The sequence below is a fragment of the Microtus pennsylvanicus genome, chromosome 4 (genome assembly GCF_037038515.1).
Source record: "Microtus pennsylvanicus isolate mMicPen1 chromosome 4, mMicPen1.hap1, whole genome shotgun sequence".
NCBI classification, from domain to species: Eukaryota; Metazoa; Chordata; class Mammalia; order Rodentia; family Cricetidae; genus Microtus; species Microtus pennsylvanicus.
Genome location: NC_134582.1, coordinates 50,976,130 through 50,994,745, shown reverse-complemented (window position 1 = coordinate 50,994,745; position 18,616 = coordinate 50,976,130). Strand labels below are relative to the sequence as shown.

General features: G+C 36.7%; 1 protein-coding gene across 3 annotated transcripts in view; it reads right to left on the bottom strand.

The window, feature by feature from the left end:
• Window positions 1-18,616, bottom strand: part of Rit2 (Ras like without CAAX 2) — a 278,580-nt gene that overhangs the window by 201,895 nt on the left and 58,069 nt on the right. For all 3 annotated transcript variants that reach the window (XM_075969089.1, XM_075969088.1, XM_075969091.1), the window contains exon 2: window positions 15,985-16,041. In XM_075969089.1, the coding sequence (XP_075825204.1) occupies window positions 15,985-16,033 (49 nt within the window). In that variant the 5' untranslated portion in view covers window positions 16,034-16,041. The remainder of the gene's footprint in view (window positions 1-15,984; window positions 16,042-18,616) is intronic.

Here is an 18,616-nt window from a genome sequence, read left to right as displayed (position 1 = left end):
TTTAAACAAATAATTTGGAGAAGAAAATAAGTCTTCTCATGAAGAAGCTGCATGTTTATCTAATATTTTCTAGAATACCAATCTTTCAAATGTCTGTCACCAAATCCTACCTCCATTTAACTGAAAGTCATTTTGAAACTTTGCACATATGATTTACTTCCAGAGAATTTTGTCCACACCCACCCCTTAAATCATGTTATTTTTCCAAAAATTAAATTTTCTTGGATCATCATTTCCTTCATGTGCTACCTGCATGTGTCGAGTTGAGTTTTAATGGCTGTGCCATCACTGCAATGATAACTACATAGAAATGCTCATTTCAAGGGGAAGCCTGCTGACAAAGTGTTATGGAAGTTCACACGCAGTGGTCTCCTTTTCAGTGTGTGACACAGTTATCTGCAAGGACTGTATGTTCGTGACGATTAAAAAATTCTCGTTAATCTTCATTGTCCTAATGTCGTTTACTGTTATATATGATACCAGGATCTTTTTATTGCCTTTGTGGTTTCTGATTACCAGCAGAGAGGATGTTGGGCTTTTACCTACAGACAAACTCATTAAAATTACTTTATTTATACCTAGATCAAATAAGAATTGTGTACTTATAAAAAAAGGAAAGACAGGATTGCTCAGAATCCAGAAGCCATTTCTGTGGATCCTTCTCTCAGGAACGCAGACCTAGCTGTGGAAGCTTAAGTGTGCGCTCCTAATATTGAGCAGAAGGTTGAGCTAGATAGAATGGACATGAAGCATAAAGACAGACTTCGCAATCAAAAGACATCTTACAGAAGACCATTACTGGGCAAAAGGACTTGAATTTAATAAAACCTGTGTTTACATAGAGAGAAAAGGAACAAGTGTCAGTGAAATTAATACTTTAAAAAAGAGAAGCCCAAGTATAATTAGCAGAAAAAATATTTTCCTCCTAATTAACAAGAAGTTATTGAGCAACTTAGAGCAATGAAAAGTGACTGAGAGGAGGGTGTGACATGCACACACACACACCTATACACACACATACACACACATACACACGCACACGTGTGTTAATAAACACTGACTCTATCTGAACTCTCAAAAGGTCTCTGGAAACATTTTTTAAGGTGTGGGACTCTTTCTCAAATGTTTGGAAATAATTAAAATTAAACAAGTATTTTAAAACAATAATCTCCTGGGGGGAGGAGACTCTCACTGTCAATACCTAAAAGAAAAGAATATGAACAAAGATAAAAATACAAAGAGTGATAAAGAGGAAAAAAATGCCTTTTTTCTAGAAATCTAAATATTCTAGCAGGTTTTTAAAATGATATGGATGGATTAATCCATGGATATGGAATATGTTTTGATTGAATGGAAGAAACTCAACTGGACATCATATATGCAGATAACAAAATGTTTATTAAACTGTATAGTACAATGCTATTAAAACACAAAAATTATAAACTTTGCATGTACATATGAGAGTTCTGGTAAATTTCACAAACACTTACTGTATGTATTAGTAGATTTTAAACATGTAGAAAAGCTGGGAAATGATGGCATATGCATTTAATCCCAGCACTCGAGAGGCAGAGCAAGTGGATCTCTGACTTCAAGGCCAGCCTGGGCTGTAGAGTGAGTTCCAGGAGACCTAAGAGTACCAGAGAAAACCCATCTTTAAAAACCAATGTACATGATATGATATGTGTGTATGTGCATGCACCCATGCATACGATATATACATATATATTAGTCAAAGCATGTTTAAAACTGTGTTCTTCATAATATAACTCTTTTTAAAGTATGGATAACACAGGTATGATGATGGTCCTTAATTATGAAGATTCTTCTGTGATGCTGAGATATATATAGTCTCAGGAGTGTCATTATATGAAGGTACCTCTACGAGAACTGCTCTGTTGCAGCTATGAATTGAAAATGTATCTGAAGAATGTTTAGGAAGTAGAATAAACAGGTGTTTATGGCTATATCCTCTGAAATGAAGCATCCCCACCCAAAAGGAGAAAAGGTTTTTAAGACTACAAAAATAAATTAAGCATAACAAGACCCAGGAACTTAATTAAAGTTACAAGGTTCAAAAACACATGAAAACCACAAGAATTATAAGGTTCTTCACCAAGGTTATAATCACTACCAATCTGATAGTCTTTGAGTCTTCAAAATGTCTGAAATTTGTGTGGGACTCTTCACCAATGTAGGATCTATGAGTCTATACCCATGGTATGGAATTTTTGTGATGTAGGAACCCTTAGTGACCCTCTAAATGGCACCTGAGCTACAGCCCTGTAAGCGACTCTAACAAACTGGTTCACTAAGTTAGACATGATTGGAATCATATCTTTGGTAACCTATCTGGAGTCTTAGACATTTGTTTTGGTCTCTACGGGAAAAGGCACACAACAGTAAGTCAAAGATGAAATGACTGTAGAGAAAACGGAAGTTGAAAATAATGACTAGCTTTGGGATTTGAATTTCCAGATGGACAGGTAAGAAATGTATGCAGGTAAAACATAGTACAAGAGAAGAATCTGGTAGGTTCAAGTTTTGAAATTAACTGAAAAAAAAGAAAGTTGTTTCAGACATCCAAATATAAATTTCAAATCGGTTGTAGAGTGTAAGTGTAGAAGTAAAAAAAGTAATCTGACAGCTATTTTAACATACATAAGTTACAAAAACTGGGGCCATAGTCTTATCTGTGGCAAGAAAATGTATGGTGATAGGCGTTAAGGATATAGTTAAGTGGATGAGTGCTTACTTAACATGAAAGGGGTGTAGTCTTTACTACCCCAAGAGAGGAAGAGAGAGAAATGATGGTAGTCAAGATTGAAGGTAGTATCAGAGTGAAAAAATGTCCTCAATATATGCTTCAAGGATGCTTAGATGTACTGTCCAGAAAAGGCACAGAACCTCAAGAGCATCACAGAGGCCTGAAAATAATGAAAAAAAATAACTGAAAAAAAAACAGTAAATTGGTGTTTGTGACATATGAAGCAGCACTTCTTACCATAGGGACATGATCAGCATTCTTGACTACCCGTAGGATCTCAATAAGATATGACTAGTGAATGTCATTTTGATTTGAACATGGTAATGTCTCTTAAATAATTAGTGGTGGACACCAGAGGAGAATAGCTTGAAGAAAGTGTAGAAATGGCTGGGTATAGTAGTTTGGGTTTGCATCCATCGTCTCTTAGTTTCTACAGTACCTCTATCCAGGACCTTCTGGCTTTCATGGTTTCCATAGAGAAGTCAGGTGTAAGTCTGATCGGTTTACCTTTATAAGTTACTTGCCCTTTTTCCTTTGCAGCTCTTAATATTCTTTCTTTAACCTGAATATTTTGTGTTTTGATTATTATATGGCGAGGGGATGTTTTTCTTTGATCCAGTCTGTTTGGAGTTCTGTATGCTTCTTGAATATTCAAAGGAATATCTTTCTTTATGTTGGGAAAGTTTTCTTCCATAATTTTGATAAAAATATTTTCTGGGTTCCCTGACCTGTGGGAAGTCCAAGGACCACCCACCTCCATCCAGGTCTAGGGAACCCTGATTGCTCTTTGAGCTGATGAGGGAGGGGGACTTGATCGGGGGAGGGAGAGGAAAATGGGAGGCGGTGGCGGGGAGAAGGCAGAAATCTTTAATAAATAAATAAATTAAAAAAATATTTTCTGGGCCTTTGAACTATGACTCTTCTCCTTCTTCTATTCCTATTATTCTTAGGTTTGGTCGTTTTATTGTGTCCCATATTTTCTGAATGTTTTGTGATGAGAATTTGTTGGCTTTGCTGTTTTCTTTGGTCAGTGCATTTATTTTCTCTATGGTGTCCTCAGAATCGGAGATTCTTTCTTCTATCTCTTGTATTCTATTGATTATGTTTGTTTCCGTAGACTCTGCTCGTTGACCTAGATTTTCCATATCCAGCTGGTCCTCAGTTTGTGTTTTCTTCCTTTCTTCCATTTCAGTTTTCAATTCTTGAACTGTTTCCCTTACCTGTACTATTCAGCAGTAAAAAACAAGGACTTCTTGAATTTTGCATGCAAATGAATGGAAATAGAAAACACTATCCTGAGTGAGGTAAGCCAGACCCAAAAAGAGGAACATGGGATATTCTCACTCATCTTTGGTTTCTAGCCATAAATAAAGGACATTGAGCCTATAATTAGTGATCCTAGAGAAGCTAGATAAGGAGAACCCAAAGAAAAACATATAGGCATCCTCCTGAATATTAACCTTCATCAGGTGATGAAAGGAGACAGAGACAGAGACAGAGACCCACATTGGGACACCAGACAGAAATCTCAAGGTCCAAATCAGGAGCAGAAGGAGAGACAGCACGAGCAAGGAACTCAGGACCGCAAGAGGTGCACCCACACACTGAGACAATGGGGATGTTCTATCAGGAACTCACCAAGGCAGGCTGGTCTAAAAAACCCTGGGATAAAACCGGAATCGCAGAACATAGAGGACAATGAGAACTACTGAGAACTCAAGAACAATGGCAATGGGTTTTTGATCCTACTGCACATACTGGCTTTGGGGGAGCCTAGGCAGTTTGGATGCTCACCTTACTAGACGTGGATGGAGGTGGGTGGTCCTTGGACTTCCCACAGGGCAGGGAACCCTGATTGCTTTTTGGGCTGACGAGGGAGGAGGACTTGATTGGGGGAGGGGGAGGGAAATGGGAGGCGGTGGCGGGGAAGAGACAGAAATCTTTAATAAATAAATAAATAAAAACTTTAAAAAATTAAAAAAAAGAAAGTGTAGAAATGGTGAATACAGATGGCTAAATAACAAAAATGACCTAATGAGAAGAGATAAAGGAACACCTAAAATGAAAACAACAATCTGGAAATTAGTTTAAATAGGAGACTGAAGCCTTACAAAACATGACAATGAAAATAGAAAATATGGAAATAGGTTAAATGAAAACTAGAACCTTCAGCCAGTAATACTCTGCTTTCCTCCTATAGGATTAACATTTGGAATGTCAGGTCATCAACTTGTATGAGATTATAAAAGCTTCCCTCTTCCTTGATGTACAAGCATGCAAGGATACTTATAAAGAAATAATCATATCTTTGCTGTGGTAATATTAATAATACATTAATAGAGCTTGTTTCTTTATGTCATCATCTTTGTGTAACTTAGGCCAGCCTTGAAGTTTGGTTCGCCTGCCTCTACTTCTCTAGTGATGATAATACAGACATAAGACACCATTCCCAGCATGAAATGCTATTTTTTAATGTTGATATTCAGTTCTTAAATAGTGAAGGTATTGTTTAAAATAAAATATTATAACAGCTAAGGAAGTATGAAAATGTACTAACTTTTCTTGTACAGAACTTGCCTCTTATCACCAAATAACTCAACAAATTACTTATGTCTATTTTTGTTAGTGAACTATTTCTAGAGGAATTGATTCTTATTATGTCACTTGAGTAATAAAAACGGGATATTTAAATTTTTAAACCAATTTCTTTTTAATTGAAATACATTCTTCTCTTATATAATACATCCCAAGCAGAGTTTCTACTCCCTCCGCTCCTCCTAGTGTCCCTTTTCATCTCCCTTCTCCCTCAGTTTAACTCCCCCCTGGCTTCCTCTTCAGAAATGAGTAGACCTCCAAGAGATAACAGCCAAACATGACAAAATGGGATACGATAAAGCAAGGTAAAAGCCATCATATCTAGGCTGGACAAGACAACACAATAGAAGGTGGGCAAAGTCTCAAAAGCAGGCAAAAGAGTTAGAGATACTCCAGCTCCTACTGTTAGGAGTCTCACAAAAACACCAAGGTAACAGCCATAACATATACACAGAGACCTGGTGCAGACACTTGCAGGCCCCTGTGCTTGCTGAATTTCTACTGTATAAAAATAGCTGTTTATATAGAGGTTGTTATTGACAGTTGTTTTTCCAAACAATTTAAAAATAGCTAATTTTAGATTTGAGAAGGCTTGCTTTTATTTTTAAGGAAAATGTCTTTAGCACTATTTCACACACATGAAAACAGAGGCCCATAATAAACCAAAGGCTAGTAGAAACTTAACTAGTCTCATTTGGAGTTTGCTATTTCGATGTTTAATTTATTCCTTGTCTATCATACATATTCTGTTTGTACAGGATATACATAAATTTATAAATTATTTCTTCTTTTGTTTGCTTAGCTTTTTGAAGCAGGGTTTCTTTTTTTGTTGATATTTATTGAGTTCTACATTTTTTCTCTGCTCCCCTCCCTGCCTCTCCCCTCCTCCTCTTCAATCCTCCCCCAAGGTCCCCATGCTCCCAATTTACTCAGATCTTGTGTTTTTCTACTTTCTACTTCCCATGTAGATTAGATCTATGTCAGTCTCTCTTAGCGTCCGCGTTGTTGTCTAAGTATTTTGATTTTTCTTTTATTCCTCTTTCAAAATTTTAGTTCACAAAATCTGAATGTTTGCAACTGGTAAATATTGCATGCTAAAGATTAACTACTTCCCTTTGTGTGAAAATGCACATTATGAACTGTCTTTAATCAATGAAAATCAAATCATAGAAATGGACAATTGACATATTAAAATTTTTATCTAAGTTATTCCAAATAGATATTATTAAATATCTATCGTCATGTCTTTTTTTCATGTTGAAGAAATGTATCCTGATCCGAACAGCTTCTATGTTAGTTATTAGACTATTTTCTCCTTAGTCATCTTAAAACAGTCTGGGATATCACCTTAAATTACTATATTAAATTAAAATTGTAATAGAAATAATTCATAGTTTTTAGCAAAGATTCTCTTCAATTAGTCCATACATTTTAAACAATCGTTAAAAAATATCTCTGAATTTGAGGTCAACTGAAGATTTGGAATGAAGCCTACTAATTTCAAAGCATAAAACCTGAATTCCTGAACTATTAATGCTTGAAATTTTCAACAGGTACATAAAACTCTAAATATGTTCCTAATTACAATATTTTAAACTTTCTGTTTGAAAATGTGAGTGTGAGCTCAAAGAGGTAAATATCAGCTTGCTAGAATCTTTTGGGTATGGTTAAATACTGTCTGTGTCACTTTAACCAGCTAATGTGTAGGTCATACTCTAAGTACACCTTTTTTCTTCTTTCAAGCTTCCTGTAATTGGCTCATTAAGAACCAATAGAACACTAACCATGCTCTTAAAAAGAAATTACTGAAATAACAGAGAAAATATAATTATAAGTCACTTGACTTTAGAACAAATGTCCCCTAATAATAACCACCAAATAAACAAAATGCTGAGGAGTGTTTCTTCTGTAGGTCCACAGCTTCCCTCTGTGAAATAACAGAATGGTGTGTATGTTGACTACAATGATTTTAATTAGCATTACATCAATAATTTTAGATAATCATAGTTATCATCAAAGATGACTACTTAGGAATTTTAATGGCTGTGTGACTATGTAATAATCTGAAGGAGTCCTTTTATTTCTCAGACTGAGCTAAATCCTGTTCTTTGGGGGCATACAGAAGATTATAAAGCCTTCTTATTGGAAGACTGCAGCAATCTGAAAGGATGTGATACCTATCCACAGACTGTCATGTTTAAGCTTTCAGTTTGTTAATTTCCTGAACTGATTCAATATCTCTGAGGCATCTCTCATATTTCATATGAGATTGTTGTCTTATAGTCCATATGGTCTTCACATTCAGGTTCCTAAAAGAAACTTTACATGGCAAGTAGAAGCAAAAATTTTAATCATAATTTGCTCTCCACTTATAGTTTTGGTCTGGGAATGTTTCGGGTAACCATAAGTACTTTACAGTATTCAAGATGAAATAGTAGAAATATAATGCAATAAAGTGATATTCTGGTTATTTTTCATCTACAATGATAAATATTTTGGAATTTCCAAGAGAGCACAAGGGGTAGGTGTCTTCTTCCTGACAGTTTTTGTGTTCACCATTACTTTCCAGTTCAATTGAATTCTACTGAAGAAGTCTAGCATCCATTTTATCTCAAGCAGTATGTGAAACAGTTACACCTATATTATCTCTCATAACCATCAAAAGAAATAAAAGCATTATCTCTTTACAAATGAGAAAGATCAGAGATATAAACCAGCTTGATTGAAGTTGATGGGACAGTAAATAATTTTGCCATTCACTCCCCTGATGTGGGATTTCCCTCTGTATGCTGTAAATATCATTGGTTAATAAAACAACTGGCTTAGCCTGATAGGATAGAACTTAGCTAGGTAGAAAAAACTAAACTAAATGCTGGGAGAAAGAAGGCAGAGTAAAGGAGCAAAGCCATGTAGCACTGCTGGACACAGATGCCAAAACTTTACCCGGTAAGCCACAGTCTTGTGTCAATACACAGATTACTAAAATTGGGCTAAATTTAGATATAAGAGTTAGCCAATAAGAATCTAGAGCTAATTGGTCAAGCAAAAATTTAAATAATATAATTTCTGTGTGATTATTTTGGGTCTGAGCTGCTGGGCATCTGGGAAATAAACAAGTGTTCTCCTTACAACACTCACCCAATTTCTTGGTCCATCTTTTGTATACCAGAAATGGGTAAGTCTTTGATTATAAATTCAGACACTGTATTGCATTTAGAAAAGTGCTAAGTAAGTCTCTACCACATAGTATAAGAAACAAATAGCAATAAGCCAGAAACATGAAGACAAATATATATGTTCTTTCACTTGTAGATCCTATATAAGAATCTATAAATAAATATATATGTTCGTGTTCACATACACACATCTATGAAAAACAGACGATCAATGTCATCAGTAGTTATGCATGTTGATCAAAAAGAATCATTTAAATCCTAAAGCAAATATTTGAAGACATAAAGAGGTCAGCTATTAAACACTGAAGTGTTTTCCCAGAAAAAGTGATCAAATGCAACCATGCCAAGATGAGCAAGCATCTGGCACACTCCAGGAACAATGAGGCCAGTGAGGATAAAACAAATGAGGTTCAACACCAAAGCATCAAATCAGGTACGCAATGCATTCGGTCCTTGAAGACTGATTCATCATTTATTTTTCAGCTTGTGGATTGAAACAAAGGCCTTAAAAATGCTATGCAGGTTGCTTGCCGTTGAGCTCTTATCAAATCATGACTTGTTATTTCATCATCATGGACTTCACAGGACTTAGTCAATATATCAGCTTTTACCACAAGTATAAAATAAAATTAATGGAAGATTGTGACCAGTAGCATAAACCACCAGAATTCTAAATAGGAAAACTCAGTGGGAAGGTAGATAAACATGGAAATTCAGAGAGAAATATGAGATGAAAAGGTAAGAACTAAGTTAAGTCAGAGGTACTAATAAAGGAAAAAAAGAGCCTAACATCTTAGATGCCAAGTTAAAATGATATATGAAATCCAAGTCAACCATGGCTATTGTTAATAGCAGTTTATACAGAGAGCTGTAGAGAAAGTGGTAGCCATTGAGTAACCACTAGAGTCAAAGCCATCTTCTCTAAGGATTTGCACCCATGCTTGGATCTAAAAGTTGGACTGGGCTTCCTTGATAAGAAGTAAAGAAGTTACTCTGAGTTACAGGAACACATATTAGTGAGAGGGACAGAAAAGGGTTACTAGTTACACTTAAACTAAAAGCCAGATTTACTGGAGCCTAGCAAATGTGAGGAGTTCCATGAAGACTGAAACATCTCCAACCTACTGGGTGTCACGTGAATTACATTTCCCCTCTTCCTCTGCTCAAACATAAAGGAGTCACTACTTAACATAATCCTTCAAAATCATCTTGATTTCCATCAACAATTATTTCATAGCCTTCTGATATAGGAATCCCCTCTGTATGCTGTGAATATGTTTTATTACCATTGGTTAACAAAGAAGCTGTTTGGGGCCTATTAAAATGCAGAATAAAGCAAGGCAAGAATTCCAAGCAGAGATAGAGGAGAAAAGAAGGCAGAGTCAAGGAGATACCATGTAGCCACTGAAGAAGACAGGCACCCTGGAACCTTGCCAGTAAACCATGAGCCTTGTGGTGACACACAGAATAATAGAAATGGGTTAATTTAAGATCTAAGAGCTAGCTAGAAATACACTTAAACTATTGGCCAAACAGTATTGTAATTAATATAGTTTCTGTATGATTGTTTTGGGTCTGGGTGACCGGAAAACAAACAAGCAGACTCTGCCTACAGCCTTTATTCTTTATAATAACAATATTCCACTTTCTCCAACCCTCAAAACCATCTTTTCAGTAGTAATTTCTAGAACACTTCTGTTTTACTCTTTAGAATAATTAGATACATTAATCTGTGCTAATATATAAGTGATTCTACATGGCTTGGGGCCCTACCCACCGACCCAGAGCATTTACATTTTAACAGGAATTTTCTATGACACAAAGAAGTGAATCTATTAGTTCACATTTTATATGCTAAGTAGGACATTTTAGTGTGATACAAGCTATACAATTTCTCTCAATCCACTTTAGGAAGATTTTATTCTTCCAAAGCTATTGAGACACATAAACAGTGTAGTAAATTTGCTCCTTGCTGGCTAATTGCACTATTTTTTCAGCGTTTTCTTTGCACGTTAATGTTCACTGTGCTCTGCAGATGCCCTGGTCCTATCGCCAAAGCACTTTACCCCTGAAATGAGCCTCCCTATTTAGAGAAGCATGGCAAGTAATTTAGAAAGAATATTCTATGTATAGTATTTTATTATGCTTCTTATAGAGCTTGTTACAGTCCTTGCCAATTGCTCAGAAAGAATATTAATCTTTTGGATGAGCATATTTGCAGTGTTCATGGTATGTAAGTGAAATTAAGGTCTAAAATATTAAAATAAGGAAAGAGTTTTCAATCTATTCAACTATGATAGTGTGTCTTCTTTGAAAATAAGGTAAAAAATACAGCCAGAAAGTTGGTTTTATAAATTCTGTTCTGTGAAAACCAAATAAATACTATAACAATTAGATAACTTTATCATGATGGATCTGGGTTTATTCAAGTTGTCTTCCTTCCATAAGAAAAGTGGCTGAAGAAAAAAAAAATTGAATAGGTCCTTAAGGCCAACTTAACTAAATTGTGTCCTGCATTCATGTAATGAGCTCAAGTCATCATAATGCAATGAGACAGAAATGGACAACTGGATTCCAGATAAAAAGACACAATCAGCTCTTAGAGACAAGGTGGGAGGGGCAAGCAAAGTAAGGAAGCTTAATAAAAAATAATTCTTGCCTATTTCTCTACAGAACTGATTCCTGCATCTTGTACAATGCCTTGAAACTACTTTATAAATATATTAATATTGAATAAAGAGGAAAATCAAGAGGATGAAAAGGGTCAAAAACAGAAAAATAAAGACATTTGTATATGTTTAATTTTCCAATGAAATTTTCTTCTTGCCAATAACTAGCCATGAAAAGTTGTCTACCTTGATCAATATATTAGTGTTAGGAGATCAACACTGCTTTAATCCTACAAAAAATGGTGGTATGAAATAACTTGAGACGCAATCAGCATTTTTTCTCTTCTACTCTTCCGACCAATCAGTGTCAAAGCCACTACTCTGACATGGCTCCACAGTTCCTGTCCAGTTTTCAGCACAGGGACTTTGCTGATTCATGAGTGGATAGCAAACAAAAGCCAGTTCACTCTGTAAATTGTTGAATTTTGTCTTTTAATAAAGTATACTTCCATCCTGAGGTCCTGTGATGAACTAAGCTGTCTTTGTCCAACACCTCATGATTTTCTGTGCAATTAGTTCACTATATACTCTCATTTGTCCTTTATCTTCCACGCCTTTCCAAGAGCACTGGAAAGGCATTCCTGTGTTTGAGCTCATAACATGTTTAATATCATAACTGGTTGTGATGACAGAGGGAGGGAGATAATCATTGATTCATACACAATTTACACAAAGTTAAAATACTCTCTATGCACAGGAAACACAAGTCCCTCAGGGTTCCATCTATCACCTAATATTTTATCCAGGTATAGCTAGCTGAGACATTTTGTTTTGCTTTGTTAATTAGTCAGGTCAGGTACTTGAGTTCCTGGTGTTTTATGTCTGTCTTCAAGTGAAAAACAGTAATCATGAACAGATACATTCAAACCATATAAAGGTGCCAACAAACAGAGCTGTGGACTAAAATTCCTAGTCAACACATAAAACCTTGATGTGCACATTTATGTTTTGGCTTTAAGGGAATTTGTCTTTTATTTCAGTAAGAGAAAAATACAGCTAGTTTTAAAATTCTCTTATAACTATGTATAGTAATACTTTTAAACTTCAGGTTACAATTAAAAAACTTATCTTTCTTTTTGGTTTTTTGAGACAGGGTTTCTCTGTAGCTTTGGAACCTGTCCTGGCACTCACTCTGTAGACCAGGCTGGTGTCAAACTCACATAGATCCACCTGTCTCTGCCTGTTGAGTGCTGGGATTAAAGGTGTGTGCCACCACTGTCCAATTTAAGGAATGCATCTTAACAAACAATCCTAGACTATTTTCTCATAATCCTCTAAGGATTCCAGACAGACTTCCTTGAAAAACCTTCTTGAAGAAGGACTTCTGAATTCTAGAATGGATGCCTGGAAATTGATGCCTGGCACATGAACTTAGTTCATAGCAAGCAGAGCTTGGAGGAGGGGAGACTGTGCTTCTCCATCCTTTCTGAGTCATTCCATGCAGCATCTTGCTGCTTTACTATATTACAGACTGTCTTCAGAGGAAAAAAATGCTCCTATAATTTCTCCTAACTTCTCTTCCTGAACTGAAAATACCTGAAGATTTAAACTATGATATTTATATTTTTATTTATGATGGTCAAAACATTGTATTGCTAGATTAGAAATGCAAACTTTGCTCAACGGCTGACATGCTTTGGTCAAATCTAAAGATTTATAATATGTGGCACGCTCATTTATTGACATAAAGGTTCAGACAACAGGATCTTAATAAGAATGTTACTTCTTAATATCTCTAAATAATTATTCTATGAAGAAAATCAAGCTATATTTAGAATTATGTAAAATGTTTAGAGATGTTCCCTTTCAACTCCAATCTAGCCCCATTCTGCTCTATTATTACTAATGTGATTCTTTAATGAAATCTCTTTCCATTGGAAAATTAAGCCAACTGTAAATGTTCATGCCATAGTTATTTTCTATAAATTTGAGACATGGAAATCACTGGTTACTAACTTTGAATATGTGACCAATAGATATGGAGCAGAATCCTTTCTTTGAAAACAACATTGACATAACCAATATTCCTAAGTTCTGTTTTATGGAGAGTCCAAAAACTTCAATTTGATTTTCAGAGTTACCCCAAGATATTTTATGCTATTTGTGGCTATCATGAAAGGTGATGCTTCTCTGATTTCCCTCTCTGCTTCCTTATCCTTTGTGTCTAGGAGGGCAACTGAATTTTTGGAATTGATCTTGTATCCTGCCACGCTACTAAAGGTGTTTATCAGCTGTAGGAGTTCTTTGCTGGAGTTTTTGGGGTTACTCATGCACACTATCATATCATCTGCAAATAATGAAAGTTTAACTTCTTCCTTTCCAATTCGAATCCCTTTGATCCCCTTATGTTGTCTTATTGCTATTGCTAGAACTTCAAGCACTATATTGAAAAGGTATGGAGAGAGTGGACAGCCTTGTCGTGTTCTTGATTTTAGTGGGATGGCTTGGAGTTTCTCTCCATTTAATTTGATTTTCAATTGAAATAAAGATTATACTAAGTCAAATGTGAGGGCAAAAAATAACCCAACAAACTAATTCTTCTCATATTTCAGGAAAATATACCAAGAAATCTCAGTTACTATGAAGACAAATATCTCTGGATAAGTACAGAAAATATTCCTTTCCTTTTTCAGAGATAAGTATCCACAATGGGTGCTATTCTTCTCGAATTTGTAAGATATTCAAGCTATACTAACATGAATTTCCCCTAAAGATGTCATGAAGTCATCAGCTAAAGTATAGCTAAGCCAGCTGGAGCAGACACAAAGTAAACTGTCTGAGCCTTTCGCCCTCTACCATCAGGATAACAATGGAAAATCGTTAACCAATATCCCATTACAGAAGCCAAGAAATGAGAGGATGAGAGAGTCAAATTGACAGCAATAAACTGTTGTTTCCACTTTCAACCTTCTTTCAACACCACCTTGTTTATTTCTAGATAAAAGTTTAATTTCAGCTGTTATCACTGAAAGTCCAGGCAGCCAAATTGCAAGAAACAAATGTTCTCTCAGCCTATCTGAAAGAGTTATCACCATACATGACACATTTGTTCCTTGTAACAAAGACGCTGATAACATATTTACATCTATTACCTTATTCCGGAAATTACATGAAGGACTTGTACGCAAGGCCAGTTTATCCAACACCACTACACAAAGATGAAAAGTAATGAACAACAAAGTACATTTGTGATATCATAAAATGTATATTATATTATCCCAGCTATATGCAATATTCAGAGCTTTTATCCAGAGATTCCCCCTTGTCTATAGCTGAAAGTGAGTGACAAAAAGCTAACAGCATCCCAAAATTAAGATATTTCAAATATCAACTGAGAGAACAATCAATCACTGAAGCTGATCACTTCTCAAACTGCACAAAGTAATTATTTCAGAAACAAAATTCAATTCCTCAGAGAATTCATCAGGTTAATAGTATTCAAATTTGCTATTAAATTAAATCTTATTAATTCGGTTAGCCTAAGAGGAGGTCTTAGGGGACCATTAGACTTGTTTAAAGGTAATCTTTTGGGGCCTGGAAAGATGACTTCACAGTTAAGAGCACTTGTTGGCCTTGTAGAGCAGCAGTGTTCACTCTCGAGACCCAAATAGTTGTTCACAACAACCCGTAATTCCAGCTCCAGGGTTTCTTTTGACCTCTGTGGGCACCAGCCACACGTATAATACACGTGTATATATGTAGGTAAAACACTCACACACAAAATAAAATATATAAATATTAAAAAATAAAACTAGTGCATTTTGATTATATCAGCAACATAATTCATCCACATGTTCTGCAGAATTTTCAGGAAGGAGTACAAAAGCGTTACCGAAGAGATAATTTCATGTTCAATATCCTGATGAAGATTAAAAACTAGGAGATGTTACTCCTGCACAAAAACTGTTCATCAAGAGAGAAAAAGCAATGGAAGTGACTGGGAATGGAGAACACAGTGATGAAGAGTAAAGGGCTTCCATTCCGCCAGCAAGCCTACGTAAGGAGCCCAGCAGTTCTGTTCTTTGCTTGCAGAAAGTAAAGCTCAGTGCAACCTTAAGCTCAATGCATTTCTAACCAAAGAATCCAATGATGGACTCTGCTTGAGAATTTCCAGCTCTCTCTAAAGCAGTTTTCTGAATGAGTAAAGCAATTTTAAAGGCATCATTCTTGTTTCAAACAAGGGAGGAGGCTTGTTCCTCGCAGCAGGGTTTCCCTACTGCTATGCTGGGAAGAAAACTAGACTAGAGGAAGTTAGCATGCTGGATTTGGGACACAAATCATACTTTGACTCAGTGTGTCTCAGTTTCTTCATCTACAAACAAGGATGCTAAGTGAAATTATACCTAGACTTAAATGCTTCTCCAAATACATCTTTGAGAAAAGGAACTAATTCTACAATAGGAAACCACAGACTGAAAATGTGATCAAGTGTGTATGTAATCATATCAGCTATAAAACTCAGAGCAAAGGTTTTTAATTCTTTCTTTTTCTAATGGAAAATGTCCATTAGTGAATCCATAAATCAGCATAATGGATCCCCACAATCATTTACCAGAATAACTTGAACAAAGTATAAAATATGAAAATGCATTATGAGAAGAAAGGGCAAATACTGTCTCATGACTCGGAAATTTATATAGATATATTCATGTGTATATACGCTGAGTGATAGAACAAATTACACTTTTATTCTCTAGCATTATCAATAGTGCTTATAAGTACCACTTATTTACAGTGTATCTATTTAAACTAGATGAGAAAAGCAGCTTTTACTTACCGATCGTGGGGTCATGATAATCTGGAAACTGGTGGCTTATAAACTGCATTGTCACTGCTGAAGAAGAGAAAACAGTCAGCCCTTCCCTATAAATTATTCATCAACATAGCTCTGCATTTTCATCTCTTCTGCTAAGTAGCTCTCCTGTATGAGGGACTACATTAATTATATGACATTAGCTAACACATGATAATGATGGTAATAACACATAGTTACAAAAACAACAAGGTCTATACTATATATTTGTAGTAAATATGCTCAAAGCTTAAGTGTGTTTCAATACCTGGTGTAAGAAGAATATGACCTAGTGATAGAGCCTCTCAGTTAGCTCTGGTTAGTTGGTGGTTGTTAAGAAATTTCTGGGATTTTTTTGGTCCTGAGTTTTATGATCTGGCTGAATCTATGTCACCCCATGAGTGGTCAGAATCTGGCATCAAATTGAACAATGAATGGTAGCTTAAGTAGTCTGTCACCTCCACCTGAAAGATTCGGTGCATCTAAACTGAAATGAGATACCCTCGCTCTGTCTCTAGAAATTGAGGAATACACACCTGTTTGCTGAAGTGAGAAACTGCCTCAACATATATCCTATGACAAATCCATTTAGCTGATTTAGGCTACAATGTTGAAAATATCCTTACATCCTCCCCTCTTACACCCTCCATACAATGATCTAAATATCCAGTTTACCTGAAACACCTTTGCAGTATGTCTAGATGCCTTCTTTCTCAGCATCAGTTCAGAGTCTTATCCTCTTTAAACTGCTTTCTTTCTGTAAATTCGGACTTACAAGACAAGTCACAATGGTAGCCTAACAGTTATTCAGCAGCCTGTTTGTCACTGACCTCTAGAGTAAAGACCACAGCCTTGAAAACAGCATCAGCCTGTAGGGGTTTTAATGGCTATCCTATCTCTCAGGCCAAGTGTGTTTCTTGTGTTCAAACCTTCTGAGCTAGTATCCTTGAACAAGCCTTTGCTACTTGTTCTAGAATAGCTTCAGTGTCACTGCACCGGATCTCACTTTACAACTAACACTGAACCAGACTTATATTAACCCTCTTCTCACTGAAACCTCAACTTTAGAACTTTGGTGTTGTATTTTTTTTAATAACCCAGTTCCTGCAAGAATTTTGTTGATTCTGTTTAGAAAGACTCTTCCACCATTTAACACTGATGATCACTTGACTAGGAAATGTTCTTTCAGGAGCATCTAACATATTTTTTTTATTCCCAGTTGGTGGCACTGGCTTGGGAGGTTGTGAATATATTATGAGGTGGAACCTAGATGGAGGAAACAAATCCCTGGAGGTGTGGCTTTGAGAGTGGTGTTTGTCTCCAGTCCTTTCCTAGCTCTATGCCTCCTGTCTGTCAGGTGAAGAACCAGCTCCTCCAGCATGTCCCTCTCTGCAGTGCACCATGCCCCTCTGTGCCTGTAGTTCGTGATCCTAGAGAAGCTAAGTAATAAGGTGAACCCAAAGAAAAACATATATAGATCCTCCTGGAAATTGGAAGCAGACAATATTGCCGGGCAAAAGTTGGGAGCATGGAGGTGGGATGGGGTGGAGGGAAGGGGAGAAGGGAGAAGGGGAGGATTGGGGAGAGCTTGGGGGAGTGGGATGGTTGAAGTGGAGAAAGGGTGGATCTGGGAGCAAGGAAGAAGATAAGTTAGTTAAGGGAGCCATTTAGGGTTGGCAAGAGACTCTGCTCTAAAGAGGTTCCCAGGTGTCCAAGAGAATGTCCCCAGCTTGGTCCTTGGGCAGTAGAGGAGAGGGTGCCTGAACTGGCCTTGCCCTATAGCCACACTAATGAATATCTTGAATATCACCATAGAACCTTTGTCCGGCAATGGATGGAGATAGAGACAGAGACCCACAGTGGAGCACTGGACTGAGCTCCCAAGGTCCAGATGAAGAGCAGAAGGAAGGAGAAGATGTGCAAGGAAGTCAAGGCCACGAGGGGTTCATACACCCACTGAGACGGTGTGACTGATCTAATGGGAGCTCACCAAGGCCAGCTGGACTGGGACTGAACAAGCATGTAATCAAGCCAAACTCTCTGAATGTGGCTGAAAATGGGGGCTGACTGAGAAGCCAATGATAATGGCACTAGGATTTGATTCTACTGCATGTACTGGCTTTTTGGGATCCTAGTCTGTTTGGATGTATACCTTCCTAGGCCTGGATGGAGGGGGAAGGGCCTTGGACTTCCTACAGGGCAGGGTACCCTGCCTTATCTTAGGACTTGAGCGGGAGAGGAAAGGGTGAGTGGGGGGAGTGGGATGGAAATGGGAGGAGAGGAGGAGGTGAAAATTTTGAATGGAAAGTTCATAGCACTAAGTGCCCACATAAAGAAAACGGAGAAAGCTCACATTAGAGACTTAACAGCACACCTGAAAGCTCTAGAAAAAAGAAGCAGACTCACCCAGGAGGAGTAGAAGACTAGAAATAATCAAACTGAGGGCTGAAATAAACAAAATAGAAACACAGAAAACAATCCAAAGAATCAATGAAACAAAGAGCTGGTTCTTTGAGAAAATCAACAAGATTGACAAACCCCTATCCAAACTAAGCAAATGGCAGAGAGAGAACATGCAAATTAACATCATCAGAAAATGAAAAGGGGGACATTACCA